General features: G+C 43.6%; 1 protein-coding gene across 2 annotated transcripts in view; it reads right to left on the reverse strand.

Annotated features, from left to right (window-relative positions):
- The window catches only part of GGNBP2 (gametogenetin binding protein 2), a 333,171-nt gene that overhangs the window by 66,740 nt on the left and 251,416 nt on the right, over window positions 1-15,015 (reverse strand). For both annotated transcript variants that reach the window (XM_044288263.1, XM_044288262.1), the window contains exon 9: window positions 2,159-2,309. In XM_044288263.1, the coding sequence (XP_044144198.1) occupies window positions 2,159-2,309 (151 nt within the window). The remainder of the gene's footprint in view (window positions 1-2,158; window positions 2,310-15,015) is intronic.

The raw sequence follows: 15,015 nt of genomic DNA on the forward strand, positions 1-15,015 counted from the left end.
CCCTTCAGTTTGGTCTTCAGCAAGTGAAATGCATGCTCAATCGAATTCAGGTCAGGTGATTGACTTGGCCATTTCATAACATTCCAGCTCTTTGGTTGCTTTTGCAGTATGCTTTGGATCATTGTTCATCTGCACTGTGGCTGAATATGAGCAGATAATATTGCCCGAAACACTTCAGAATTCATCCTGCTGCTTTTGTTAGCAGTCACATCATCAATAAATACAAGAGAACCAGTTCCATTGGCAGCCATACATGCCCAACCCATGACACTACCACCACCATGCTTCACTGATGAGGTGGTATGCTTAGGATCATGAGCAGTTCCTTTCCTTCTCCTTACTCTTCTCTTCCCATCACTCTAGTACAAGTTGATCTTGGTCTCATCTGTCCATAGGATCTTGTTCCAGTACTGTGAATGCTTTTTTAGATGTTGTTTGAAAACTCTAATCTGGCCTTCCTGTTTTTGAGGCTCACCAATGGTTTACATCTTGTGGTGAACCCTCTGTATTCACTCTGGTGAAGTCTTGTTGACTTTGACACACATACACCTACCTACTGCTGTGAAGGGTGTTTTCTTCACCAGGGTAAGAATTCTTCGGTCATCCACCACAGTTGTTTTCCGTGGTCTTCCGATGTTGCTGAGCTCACCGGTGTGTTCCTTCTTTTTAAGAATGTTCCAAACAGTTGTATTCCACTCCTAATGTTTTTGCCCTCTCTCTCTGATGGGTTTGTTTATTTTTTTTCCAGCCTAATGATAGCTTCCTTCACCGAGAGTTGACAGCAATAGATTCCAAATGCAAACACTGTTGAAATGATCTCTGGACCTTTTATCTGCTCATTGTAATTGGGATAATGAGGGAATAACACACAACTGGCCATGGAACAGCTGAGAAGCCAATTGTCCCATTACTTTTGGTTCCTAACAAGCGGGAGGCACATATACAAACTGTTGTAATTCCTACACTGTTCACCTGATTTGTATGTAAATACCCTCAAATTAAAGGTCTGCAGTTAAAGCACATCTTGTTCGTTTCATTTCAAATCCATTGTGGTGGTGCATAGAGCCAAAAATGTTAGAATTTTGTCGATGTCTACGGACCTGACTGTGTAAATATAAAAAAATAATATTAAAAAAAAAAAAATATATATATATATATATATGTATATATAGATAGATAGATAGATAGATAGATAGAGAGAGAGAGAGAATGAATATACTTTCACACTTGCACAATCTGATGCATTTGTGAGACGGATCCAGATCTGGATCAGTCTAACAAATGCCTTGCACTAACTGATCCATCTTTCTGGTTGTGATCCAGAAAAACGGATCCGGTATTTATTTTTTCACAGATTTAATGGTCTACGCATGCGCAGACCGGAAGAACTGATCAGTCAATGCAGCAATTTTAATGCCGGATCCGGCACCAATACATTTCAAATTAATGCCGGATCTGGCATTCGGGCAAGTGTTCAGGATTTTTGGCCGGAGAGAAAACTGCAGCCATGCAGGAGTGGAAGAGAAAGGGACAAAGTGTGGTTTACGGATCTGGAACAGCTACAAATGGGAAAAAAAAATGTATAAATCTGTGCAACTATTCCAGATGTTTTGTTTTTTTCTTTCAGGCAGGAAAGAGATTAAATCACTGTGATGTGCACCACAAGTCCCAGCAAGCAGCACAGAGAAGCACAGAACCTCTTTGCATGCAGTCACCAGCTAGGATGGAGGTTCTGACTCATTCTGTGCAGCTATAGCGCTGCCACTGGCTGGAGCATTGTTCCAGCCAATAGCAACGCTGGCTGGGGCCCCAAAACACTGGTGTCCCCTGCCTGACCTAGGAGGAGATAGGTGTGCCCCCCCCCCCCCCCCCCCAGACCTCGTGACTAAGGCTGGGTTCACACCTGAGCGTATTCGATGGTTCAGATGAGAACCATGCCCATAGGGAAACATTGTTTTTTGCCTGTTGAGCGTTTTACAGCGCGTAGGAACGCGCTGTAAAACGCTCATGTGTGAACTTAGCCTTACAGTTATGACGTACATGTACGTCACGGGTACTTAAGGGGTTAAACATCACAGGAATAACAGCAACAGTGAAATTAAGTCTGCAATGCAGATGACCATTACTCACTGCACCAGCGTTATCATTATAACCTTACCTTTTTTCATTCTTGAAGATACCAACAGGCCATTGCAACTTGGACATGTGCACGAGGAACAAGAATTTTCATTTGCAACTTTCACAAAACCATTGTTATCCTCTAAGCCACTGCAGGAATTATAACCCATTCCAACATATCCCGAAGGGTCCTGGGGACAAAAGTAAACGTATTTATTGATGGAAAAATTCATAAAATGACCAGGCAAAATTGTATTGAAGTAAAAGATTCTCAGAACCCCAATATGGAAGAGACATTTTAGTAGAATAATGTTTGAAAGTCTGCAGAAAACTAAGATGCCCTGAGGTGTCCTGCCCTTGTATTTTCAGGTCTCTTAGTAGAGTTGTTGCGATACCAAATTTTTGATTCGGTTTCGATACCATGAAAAAGTATTGCGATACTCGATACCACGCGAAAAAAATAAACCAAAAAAGCCACGTGCAATCCGCATTTTTAAAAATGGTGAATCGCGCAGTTTTTCTTTTCCGACATTCACCACTTAGATTTTTTTTTATATTTTAATAGTTTGGACTTTTCTGACGTGGCGATATGTAATAGGTTTATTATTTATATATTTTATATGTGAAATTGGAAAAAAGGGGTGATTTATACTTCATATTTTGGTGGGGTCTTTTTTTACTTTCTCTTTACACTTTTTATTTAATAACTATTTCCCCCCTTAGGGGCTAGAACCTGGGATCTTTCATCCTTTGTCCTATTCAGCCTGATAGAGCTCTATCAGGGTGAATAGGACTTCACACTGTCCCTGCTGCTCTGTGCTATGTGCAGGGATGTTACCATGGCAACCAGGGCTTCTGTAGCGTCCTGGCTGCCATGGTAACCGATCGCTGGGGCTCCGATCAGAAGCTGCCACTGCACCACCAATGAGGGGGAGGGGAGAGGTCCCTGTGGCCACTGCCACCAATGATTTTAATACTGGGGGGCTGAGAGGGGCCGGCGCACTGTGCCACCAATGATTTTAATGGGATGGGGGGTTGAGGGGGGGCACACTGCACCACCAATGATAATTACCCCTTTATACAGGAGACGGGTACTGGCAGATCAGCGGCAGTTAACCCCTTAGGTGCCGCACCTGAGGGGTTAACTGCCGCTGATTGCACAGCTCCCTGTCAGGGGCAGGGTGCCGGCAATGCAATTCTGCTGCCGGTACCTGCCTCCTGTATTGTGTTAAAGACTGACTACTTTATATGGGACTCCAGACTTTCACTATCAGGCTACACAGAGCGGCGCCCAACGATGTCCCAGCACTCACCATTAGTCCTGGGCGCCGCTCCGTTCGCCCTCAGTGCCCCATTACGGTCTCCTCTCCTGCTTCACATGCTGCTGATTACTATCGGAGACATCAGCTTTACTAGTGAGCGTTCCTTCTTTCTGCGCTGCGATTGGACAGCGCTACAGCCAGGGAGAAGGAACGCCCACTAGTGAATCTGATGTCTCCTCCCATCGCTCCGATAGTAATCCGCAGCATGTGGAGCAGGAGAGGAAACGGTAATGGGGCACTGCGGGCGAACGGAGCAGCACCCAGGACTAATGGTGAGTGCTGAGACATCGCTGGGCGCCGCTCTGTGTGGGAATAGTCCTATCATTGGTGGCGCAGTGCGCCCGCCCCTCCTCTGCCCCTCTCTTCTCATTGGTGGCGCAGTGCGCACGCCCCTCCTCCGCCCCTCTCTTCCCATTGGTGGCAGCAGCAGCAGCACAGGGGGAGGGAGGACAGCTTCCTTCTCCCCGTGCTGCTGAGAGAACATGAGCACACCGACAGCAATGCTCATGTTCAGAGATACTAGGCTGCGCAGAAGCACAGCCCAGTATCGAAAAAACTGAAATCTCGGTATCGTATCGATACCGGGACAAAAGTATCGATTGGGTATCGAAATTTCGATACCCACAACAACCCTATCTCTTAGCTACAGCAACTTAAAGCTTGGGGTCTGATGGTTTAGGGGTCAAAGATAGGTTAGTTAGCAGTGCAATTGGTTATAGCGCCCATTACAATTGATCATGATTATGGGGTCTGCCATTTTGCCTGAGCTGTTAACAGCATTTAGAAAGCATTAAAGGGGTTGTCTGCTTTTTTAATATTGATGACCTAACTTCAGTATAGGTCATCAATATCCGACCAGTGGGGAGGCTAACACTTGGCACCCCGCTGATCATCTATTTGATGAGAAAGCAGTGCTCTTACACCTAAGCTGTCCCATTCACTTCAATGGGATGACTCCTTCCTATTCAAGTGTATAGGTAACATGATAGGTCCACCTACTCAATGCTACATTTGCAATGGCCAGCAGGTAAGCAATGAAGAGAAGGCAGTGTTGCACCCCCAGCCGATCTGATTTTGATGACCTATCCTGATGATAGTTCAAAATTTTAAAAAAGCAGACGACCCTTTTAAAAATTGCTTTAAACCAACCTCTGTGGTATGCTCTGTAACCTGTACAGAGGTCATTGTACAAGGAAAGAATAGAGCTTTGACAATCATCTATTGAGAGCAGTGGATCCTGGCTAATGTATACACACAGGTGATATTACAGGCAGGATTAGAATGACAGCTAAGCAATTAACTGCTGAGATGTGATCTGTACAGAGCAGGAAGTGGAGCTTATTAGGTTTCATGGCCAGTGTGAAAATTACAGGATTTTTTTTTTTGTTTAAATATGAATATTGACACGGAAAATTAAAAATGGCATCAAAGTCTTTAAAAAGGAACATAAAAATGTAATTTAAACAATGGGGTATTTCATAATGATACATTCCATTTAAAGGACATTTGTCACCATATACCTGCATATCAATCCAAATGCATTGTTAGATGTGAGTTGGTTTACTGAAAATGCTTTTTCTCCTATCCCAATTGGTGCCCGCATTCCAGAGAAATTATTTTGTTTTGGAAGCACACTTCTCATTTACAAATCCTCAGGAGAGGATGTGTCTGGGATTCAAACCCACGACCTTCTGTATCAAAGGCAAAGCACTTACCCACACAGCCATAAGAGCTGCATTGCCACGGACTGAGACCCCCAAGGGTCAAGCCAAATAACTAAGTTTTCATATGAAATATGTTTGTTATACACATATAGCCTACAATGTGCCACACAATATACAGTATACCGCTACACTGCCACACAATATAGCGCTACACTGTGCCATCTACCGCACTGGGTGACACCAGCCCTAGCAACGCCACTGGTTCTGATCTCCCAGCAATACATACAACTCTGAAAGAAAAACACTTAAAGGGTATTTTGGTTGTTATCCTGTATCCATAGGTGTTGGGGGTCCTACTGTTGGGACCCCATACTCCCCTGATCCTCGCCAAAATTAAGTAATTAGTAGGTTTGGCAAACAATTTAACTATTCATTTTTACCAAAGTTCTGGAGACAATATCGCTTGGTCATTTCTGGAACTCAAAGAAATGAATAGAACTGAAGTTCTAATGCTCAAACATTTTGGGAGAATGTGAGGGGTCTAGTTTCCCCATTCTGGTTATTGGTGGGGGTCCATCATGAACCATGTCATGATTATTAATTCAAGATTGTATATCTGAAGAAGCCTATTACCACCTGGAACGTGAATGCAATCACTCTGGCAGTAGTCATAATAAATTCTTAATTTGCAAACAGTCATGCAATTGTGGTCTTTAATTCTGGAATTATTTCTTTCCTATGACTTAGGCCCCATGCACAGTGTCAGCTGCACCTCCCAGACTGCGGGTGGCTCATTGCATTATAGCGATATATAAAGCAGGGAGTTACAATCTGACCAAGGATCTCTTGTACGTTACTTATATGCTGCTGTGAGTACAGTACAATAGACCTGCAGGCAGACAAGACCTCCATACATTATAAATCACTGATGTAATAATTTCAGGGTAGAACCATCATTGATCAGGGAGATATAGCCAACACACGGACATAGTTTCCTAAACTGCAGATTGTCGTGTGCATGGGGCCTTAAGCCTCAGACACAACTGTATTTTTCATTCATATGCTATCTAGATGTGTTGGCGATGGCACACGGACCAATTTATTTCTATGGAGCCATACACACATTTTTTGCAGATCAGTGTGGGCTTTCAGCAAATCACAGCAAGTCCTATTCTGGTCTGTACTTCAAATGAAAATACTCCTTTTAATTGATGGGAATAAGAAAAATGCTTAACCCCTTAAGGACACAGCCTTATTTCACCTTACGACCAGGCGATTTTTTGCAAATCTGACCAGTGTCACTTTAAGTGCTGATAACTTTAAAACGCTTCGACTTACCCAGGCCGTTCTGAGATTGTTTTTTCATCACATATTGTACTTTACGACACTGCTAAAATTGGGTCAAAAATTTTTTGCATAAAAAAATACCTAATTTACCCAAATTTTTAAAAAATTAGCACATTTCTAAGTTTCAGTTTCTCTACCTCTGTAATACATAGTAATACCCCCCAAAATTGTGATGACTTTACATTCCCCATATGTCTACTTCATGTTTGAATTATTTTGGGAATGAGATTTTATTTTTTGGGTATGTTACAAGGCTTAGAAGCAAATCTTGAAATTTGAAGTCACTTTGCAAGGCTTGCATAATAGAAACCACCCAAACATGACCCCATTCTATAAACTACACCCCTCAAGGTATTCAAAACTGATTTTACAAACTTCGTTAACCCTTTAGGTGTTGCACAAGAGTTATTGGCAAATGGGGATGAAATTTGAGAATTTAATTTTTTTGCCTAATTTTCCATTTTAACCACTAACAAAGCAAGGGTTAACAGCCAAACAAGACTGTATCTTTATTGCCCTGACTCTGCCGTTTACAGAAAAACCCCATATGTGGCCGCAAACTACTGTACGGCCACACAGCGGGGCGTAGAGTGAAAGGTGCGCCGTTTGGTTTTTGGAAGGCAGATTTTGCTGGACTGTTTTTTTTTTTACACCATGTCCCATTTGAAGCCACCCTGATGCACCCCTCGAGTAGAAACTCCATAAAAGTTACCCACCTAAGAAACTACACCCCTCAAGGTATTCAAAACTGATTTTACAAACTTTGTTAACCCTTTAGGTGTTGCACAAGAGTTATTGGCAAATTGAGATGAAATTTGAGAATTTCAATTTTTTGGCAAATTTTTCATTTTAATCAATTTTTTCCAGTAACCAATCAAGGGTTAACAGCCAAACAGTATGCTATATTTATTGCTCCGATTCTCTAGTATGCAGAAACACCCATATGTGGCCGTAAACTACTGTACGGGCATACAGTAGGGCATAGAGGGAAAGGTGCGCCGTATGGTTTTGGAAGGCAGATTTTGCTGGACTGTTTTTTTTGACACCATGTCCCATTTGAAGCCCCCCTGATGCACCCCTAGAGTAGAAACTCCATAAAAGTGACCCCTTCTAAGAAACTACACCCCTCAAGGTATCCAAAACTGATTTTTACAAACTTTGTTAACCCTTTAGTTGTTCCACAAGATTTAATGAAAAAGAGATCAAATTTCACTTTTTTGGCAGATTTTCCATTTTAATATATTTTTTCCAGTTACAAAGCAAAGGTTAACAGCCAAACAAAACTCAATATTTATGGCTCTGATTCTGTAGTTTACAGAAACACCCCATATGTGGTCGTAAATCGCTGTACGGGCACACAGCAGGGTGAAGAAGGAAAGGAATGCCATACGGTTTTGGAAGGCAGATTTTGCTGGACCGTTTTTTTTTTTGACACAATGCCCCATTTGAAGTCCCCCTGATGCACCCCTAGAGTAGAAACTCCCCAAAATTGACCCCATTTTAGAAACTACAGGATAGGGTGGCAGTATTGCTCTATATTACACTTTTTGTGACGCAAGAAATAACTTTTTATTTTCAACATTCATCTGACAGGTAAGATCATGTAATATTTTTATAGAGCAGATTGTCACAGACGCGGCGATACCCAATATGTATACAATTTTTTTATTTATGCAAGATTTACACAATGATTTAATTTTTAAAACAAAAAAAAACAAGTTTTAGTGTCTCCATATTCTGAGAGCCATAATTTTTTCAGTTTTTGGTCGATTATCTTGGGTAGGGTATGATTTTTGCGGGATGAGATGACTGTTTGATTGGCACTATTTTGGGGTGTGTATGACTTTTTGATCACTTTTATTACCTTTTTTGGGAAGTAAGGTGGGCAAAATTTCAATTTCATCATAGTTTTCTATTTTTATGGTGTTCACCGTTCGGGTAAAGTAACATGACAGTTTTATAGATCAGGTCGTTACGGACGTGGTGATATATAACATATGTAGGGAATTTTTTTATTTTTTTATTCAGTGATAAATGTGTTTGAGTTTTACATTTTTTTCACTTTTTTTTTACCCAGACCCACTTGGTTCTTGTAGATCAAGTGGGTCTGATGTCTGTATAATACAGTACACTATATAGTGTACTGTACTGTATTTTACTTACACTTTGAACAGATCTATGCCTTTAGCACAGATCTGTTCAGCACCATGGAAAGCAGGATGGCTGAGAAGGCGTCCTGTTGCCATGGGAACCGTCCCCGTCTGCCACAACTTCGCAGACGGGGAAAGGTAAGGACGGGGCTGTCTGGGGGCTCTCTCCCTCCGTACGGACCGCGGTATGGAAAGGGTTAAACGGCTGACATCGCATCACAGATGTCAGCTGTTTATATCAAAGGGAGGCGGGCGGGGGAATCGCAATCCCGCCTGCCGCACCGCAACCCTCCCCCTGCACCTCCCACCCGGATAAAATCACTTAGGGGTGTAGGGGGAAAGATAAATTTATATTTTAGGAATACTAATGTTTCTGATCTAAGGATTAACTAGTGATCAAAAACTGATGTAACCCCAAAAAGTACCAAACGGTCACCTCATCCCGAAAAAAAAAAAAGAGCCCCTACATGAGACAAATCGCCCCCAAAAAATAAAAAAAATATGGCCTTTAGAAAATAGAGACACAAAAAACGTTAGCTTTTTTCTTAAAATGCTATTATTGGGTAAAACTTAAATTAAAAAAAGTTTACATATTAGGTATTGCCGCGTCAGAAACAACCTGCTGAAATGTATTACATGACCTAACCCCTCAGACGAACACCGTAAAAAAATAAAAATAAATAAAAACTGAAAAAAAGCAATTTGTCACCTTACATCACAAAAATTGCAACACTAAGCAATCAAAAGGGCATATATATACCCCCCCCAAAAAAGTACCAATAAAACCCCCTTATCCTGCAAAAAATGAGACCCTACCTAAGACAATCGGCCAAAAAATAAGAACACTGTGACAATGGAGACACTAAAATATGATTTTTTTGCTTCAAAACTGCTATTGTGTTAAAGTAAAATAAAAATAAAAAAATTAGACATACTAGGTATTACCGTGTCCATAACAACCTGCTCTATAAATATATCACATGACCTAAGCCCTCAGGTGAACACTAAAAAAATTTAAAGCTATGCCAAAACAGCCATTTTTAGTTACCTTGCCTCACAAAAACCATAATATAGAGCAATTAAAAATCATATGTACCCCAAAATAGTACCAATAAAACTGGCACCTTGTCCCCTAGTTCCTAAAATGGGGTCACTTTTGGGGAGTTTTTACTATAATGCATCTGGGGGGCTTCAAATGGGACATAGAAACATAGAATGTGTCGGCAGATAAGAACCATTTGGCCCATCTAGTCTGCCCAATATATCTGAATCCTATGAATAGTCCCTGGCCCTATCTTATATGAAGGATAGCCTTATGCCTATCCTATGCATGCTTAAACTCCTTCACTGTATTTGCAGCTACCACTTCTGCAGGAAGGCTATTCCATGCATCCACTACTCTCTCAGTAAAGTAATACTTCCTTATATTACTTTTAAACCTTTGCCCCTCTAATTTGAAACTGTGTCCTCTTTTGGTAGTTTTTCTTCTTTTAAATATGCTCTCCTCCTTTACCGAGTTGATTCCCTTTATGTATTTAAAAGTTTCTATCATATCCCCTCTGTCTCTTCTTTCTTCCAAGCTATACATATTAAGGTCTTTTAACCTTTCCTGGTAAGTTTTATCCTGCAATCCATGTACTAGTTTAGTAGCTCTTCTCTGAACTCTCTCTAGAGTATCTATATCCTTCTGGAGATATGGCCTCCAGTACTGCGCACAATACTCCAAGTGAGGTCTCACCAGTGTTCTGTACAGTGGCATAAGCACTTCACTCTTTCTACTGCTTATACCTCTCCCTATACATCCAAGCATTCTGCTGGCATTTCGTGCTGCTCTATTACATTGTCTTCCCACCTTTAAGTCTTCTGAAATAATTACTCCTAAATCCCTTTCCTCAGATACTGAGGTCAGGACTGTGTCAAATATTCTATATTCTGCCCTTGGGTTTTTACGCCCCCGGTGCATTATCTTGCACTTATCCACATTAAATTTCAGTTGCCAGAGTTCTGACCATTCTTCTAGTTTTCCTATATCCTTTTCCATTTGGCGTTTCCCTCCAGGAACATCAACCCTGTTACATATATCTTTGTGTCATCAGCAAAAAGACAAACCTTACCATCGAGGCCTTTTGCAATATCACTTATGAAGATATTAAACAAAATTGGTTCCAGTACAGATCCCTGTGGAACCCCACTGGTAACATGACCTTGTTTTGAATGTTCTCCATTGACTACAACCCTCTGTTGTCTGTCACTCAGCCACTGCCTAATCCACTCAACTATATGGGAGTCCATGCTCAATGACTGCAGTTTATTGATAAGTCTTCTATGTGGGACAGTGTCAAAAGCCTTACTAAAATCTAGATATGCGATGTCTACTGCACCTCCACCATCTATTATTTTAGTCACCCAGTCAAAAAAATCTATAAGATTTGTTTGACATGATCTCCCTGAAGTAAACCCATGTTGTTTTTCATCTTGCAATCCATGGGATTTTAGATGTTCCACAATCCTATCCTTTAATAGGGTTTCCATTAATTTGCCTACTATTGATGTCAGACTCACTGGTCTATAGTTGCTCGATTCCTCCCTACTACCTTTCTTGTGAATGGGCACGACATTTGCCAATTTCCAATCTTCCGGGACGACTCCTGTTACTAATGATTGGTTAAATAAATCTGTTAACGGTTTTGCCAGCTCACCACTAAGCTCTTTTAATAATTTTGGGTGTATCTCATCAGGCCCCTGTGACTTATTTGTCTTCACTTTAGACAGCAAACTTAGAACATCTTCCTCTGTAAAGACACATGCATCAAACGATTTATTAGTCATCCTTTCTAGTGGAGGTCCTTCTCCTTTTTCTTTTGTAAAAACTGAACTGAAGTATTCATTAAGGCAGCCCGCTAGACATGGAATCTGCCTTCCAAAAACCATACATACAGCGTTCCTTTTCTTCTGTGCCCTTACATCAGTTTACCACCAAATGTGGGGTGTTTCTGTAAACCACAGAATCAGAGTAATGAACATTGAGTTTTGTTTGTCTGTTAACCCTTGAAGTGTTAAAGAAAAAAAAAAAGAATTAAAATGGAAAATCTGCCAAAAAGTGAAATTTAGAAATATCATCTCCATTTTCATTTAATTCTTGTGGAAAACCTAAAAGGTTAACAAAGTTTCTAAAATCAGTTTTGAGTAGCTTGAGGGGTTTAATTTCTACAATGGGGTTATTTATGGGGGGTTTCCACTATGTAAACCCCACAAAGTGACATCAGAACTGAACTGGTCCTTAAAAAGTGGGTTTTGGAAACTAACAATTTTAAGAATTTCTAGAAAGCTTAGAATTTTTAGTAACGTCCTAAAAAAAAAAAAAAAGAAAGAACATTTACAAAATGATGCCAACATAAAGTAGACCTATGAGGAATGTTAAGCAATACATATTTTATGAGGTATCACTTTCTGTTTTAAAAGCAGAGACATTGAAGTTTAAAAAATTGAGAATTTTTGATTTTTTGGGGTAAATTTGGATTTTTTTCATAAAAAGGTGAAATATATTGCTTCAAATTTATGACTATCATGAAGTACAATGTGTCACGAGAAAACAATCTCAGAATGGCTTGGATAAGTAAAAGTTATCCAAAGTTAACAGATAAATTTGGCCTGGTCATTAGGATGAAAAATGGTTGTGTCCTGAAGGGTTTAAAAAAAGACAGCTGGGTTCAGCAGAAAAGATCTCTCTGTATTGGGATATGAGGCTTGTGCTGGGCTTGGAGGACTGAGACACGTCTGAGGGGAAACAGGATGCCTAAAGCCTGTTCATGGACTGTGAGGAAGAACTGCCAGCGGGGTGTGAACTAACACCAAAACTACAAGGTGACGTTTTGGGTTGAATGTGACTTGATGTTTATGAACTTGCCAAGAGTGTGAATAAACACTGAACTGTTTGATTTAAGAACTGGTTGGTGCCTCTATACTGCATGCGCTTATCCTGTCTACCAGAGCAAATCACCATAATATCACTACCTCTCTCCATCCAACCATCCCCCTCTCTCCATCCATCCCCCTCTCTCCATCCATCCATCCCCCTCTCTCCATCCATCCATCCATCCCCCTCTCTCCATCCATCCATCCCCCTCTCTCCATCCATCCATCCATCCCCCTCTCTCCATCCATCCATCCATCCCCCTCTCTCCATCCATCCATCCATCCCCTCTCTCCATCCATCCACATCCATCCCCCTCTCTCCATCCATCCACATCCATCCCCCTCTCTCCATCCATCCATCCCCCTCTCTCCATCCATCCATCCATCCCCCTCTCTCCATCCATCCATCCCCCCCCTCTCTCCATCCATCCATCCCCCCCCTCTCTCCATCCATCCATCCCCCCCCCTCTCTCCATCCATCCATCCCCCTCTCTCCATCCATCCATCCCCCTCTCTCCATCCATCCATCCCCCTCTCTCCATCCATCCATCCCCCTCTCTCCATCCATCCATCCCCCTCTCTCCATCCATCCATCCATCCATCCATCCATCCCCCTCTCTCCATCCATCCATCCCCCTCTCTCCATCCATCCATCCATCCCCCTCTCTCCATCCATCCATCCATCCCCCTCTCTCCATCCATCCATCCATCCCCCTCTCTCCATCCATCCATCCATCCCCCTCTCTCCATCCATCCATCCATCCCCCTCTCTCCATCCATCCATCCATCCCCCTCTCTCCATCCATCCCCCTCTCTCTCCATCCATCCATCCCCCTCTATCCATCCATCCATCCCTCTCTCTCCATCCATCCATCCCCCTCTCTCCATCCATCCATCCATCCCCCTCTCTCCATCCATCCATCCATCCCCTCTCTCCATCCCATCCCCATCCATCCATCCATCCCCATCCATCCATCCCATCCATCCATCCCCATCCATCCATCCATCCATCCATCTCTCTCCATCCATCCCCTCTCTCCATCCATCCATCCAGTCCCCCTCTCTCCATCCATCCATCCATCCCTCTCTCCCATCCATCCATCCCTCCCTCCCATCCATCCATCCCTCCATCCCCTCTCTCTCCATCCCTCCATCCCCCTCTCTCCATCCATCCATCCCCTCTCATCCATCCATCCATCCCCCTCTCTCCATCCATCCATCCATCCCCCTCTCTCCATCCATCCATCCATCCCCCTCTCTCCATCCATCCATCCATCCCCCTCTCTCCATCCATCCATCCCCATCCATCCATCCATCCCATCCATCCATCCATCCCCTCTCTCCATCCATCCCCCTCTCTCCATCATCCATCCATCCATTCCCCCTCTCTCCATCCATCCATCCATCCCCATCCCCCTCTCTCCATCCATCCTCCCTCCATCCCTCCATCCCCCTCTCTCCATCCATCCATCCCCTCTCTCCATCCATCCATCCATCCCCCTCTCTCCATCCATCCATCCATCCCCCTCTCTCCATCCATCCATCCATCCCCCTCTCTCCATCCATCCATCCATCCCCCTCTCTCCATCCATCCATCCATCCCCCTCTCTCCATCCATCCATCCATCCCCCTCTCTCCATCCATCCATCCCCCCCTCTCTCCATCCATCCATCCACCCCCCTCTCTCCATCCATCCATCCACCCCCCTCTCTCCATCCATCCATCCACCCCCCTCTCTCCATCCATCCATCCACCCCCCTCTCTCCATCCATCCATCCACCCCCCTCTCTCCATCCATCCACCCCCCTCTCTCCATCCATCCACCCCCCTCTCTCCATCCATCCACCCCCCCTCTCTCCATCCATCCATCCACCCCCCTCTCTCCATCCATCCATCCACCCCCCTCTCTCCATCCATCCATCCACCCCCCTCTCTCCATCCATCCATCCACCCCCCTCTCCTCCATCCATCCATCCACCCCCCTCTCTCCATCCATCCATCCACCCCCCTCTCTCCATCCATCCACCCCCCTCTCTCCATCCATCCATCCCCCTCTCTCCATCCATCCCCCTCTCTCCATCCATCCATCCCCCTCTCTCCATCCATCCATCCCCCTCTCTCCATCCATCCATCCCCCTCTCTCCATCCATCCATCCCCCTCTCTCCATCCATCCATCCATCCCCTCTCTCCATCCATCCATCCATCCCCCTCTCTCCATCCATCCATCCATCCATCCCCCTCTCTCCATCCATCCATCCATCCCCCTCTCTCCATCCATCCATCCCCATCCATCCATCCATCCCCCTCTCTCCATCCATCCCCCTCTCTCCATCCATCCCCCTCTCCTCCATCCATCCATCCATCCCCCTCTCTCCATCCATCCATCCCCCTCTCTCCATCCATCCATCCATCCCTCCATCCCCCTCTCTCCATCCCTCCATCCCCCTCTCTCCATCCCATCCATCCCCCTCTCTCCATCCCTCCATCCCCCTCTCTCC

The sequence above is a fragment of the Bufo gargarizans genome, chromosome 3 (genome assembly GCF_014858855.1).
Source record: "Bufo gargarizans isolate SCDJY-AF-19 chromosome 3, ASM1485885v1, whole genome shotgun sequence".
NCBI lineage: Eukaryota > Metazoa > Chordata > Amphibia > Anura > Bufonidae > Bufo > Bufo gargarizans.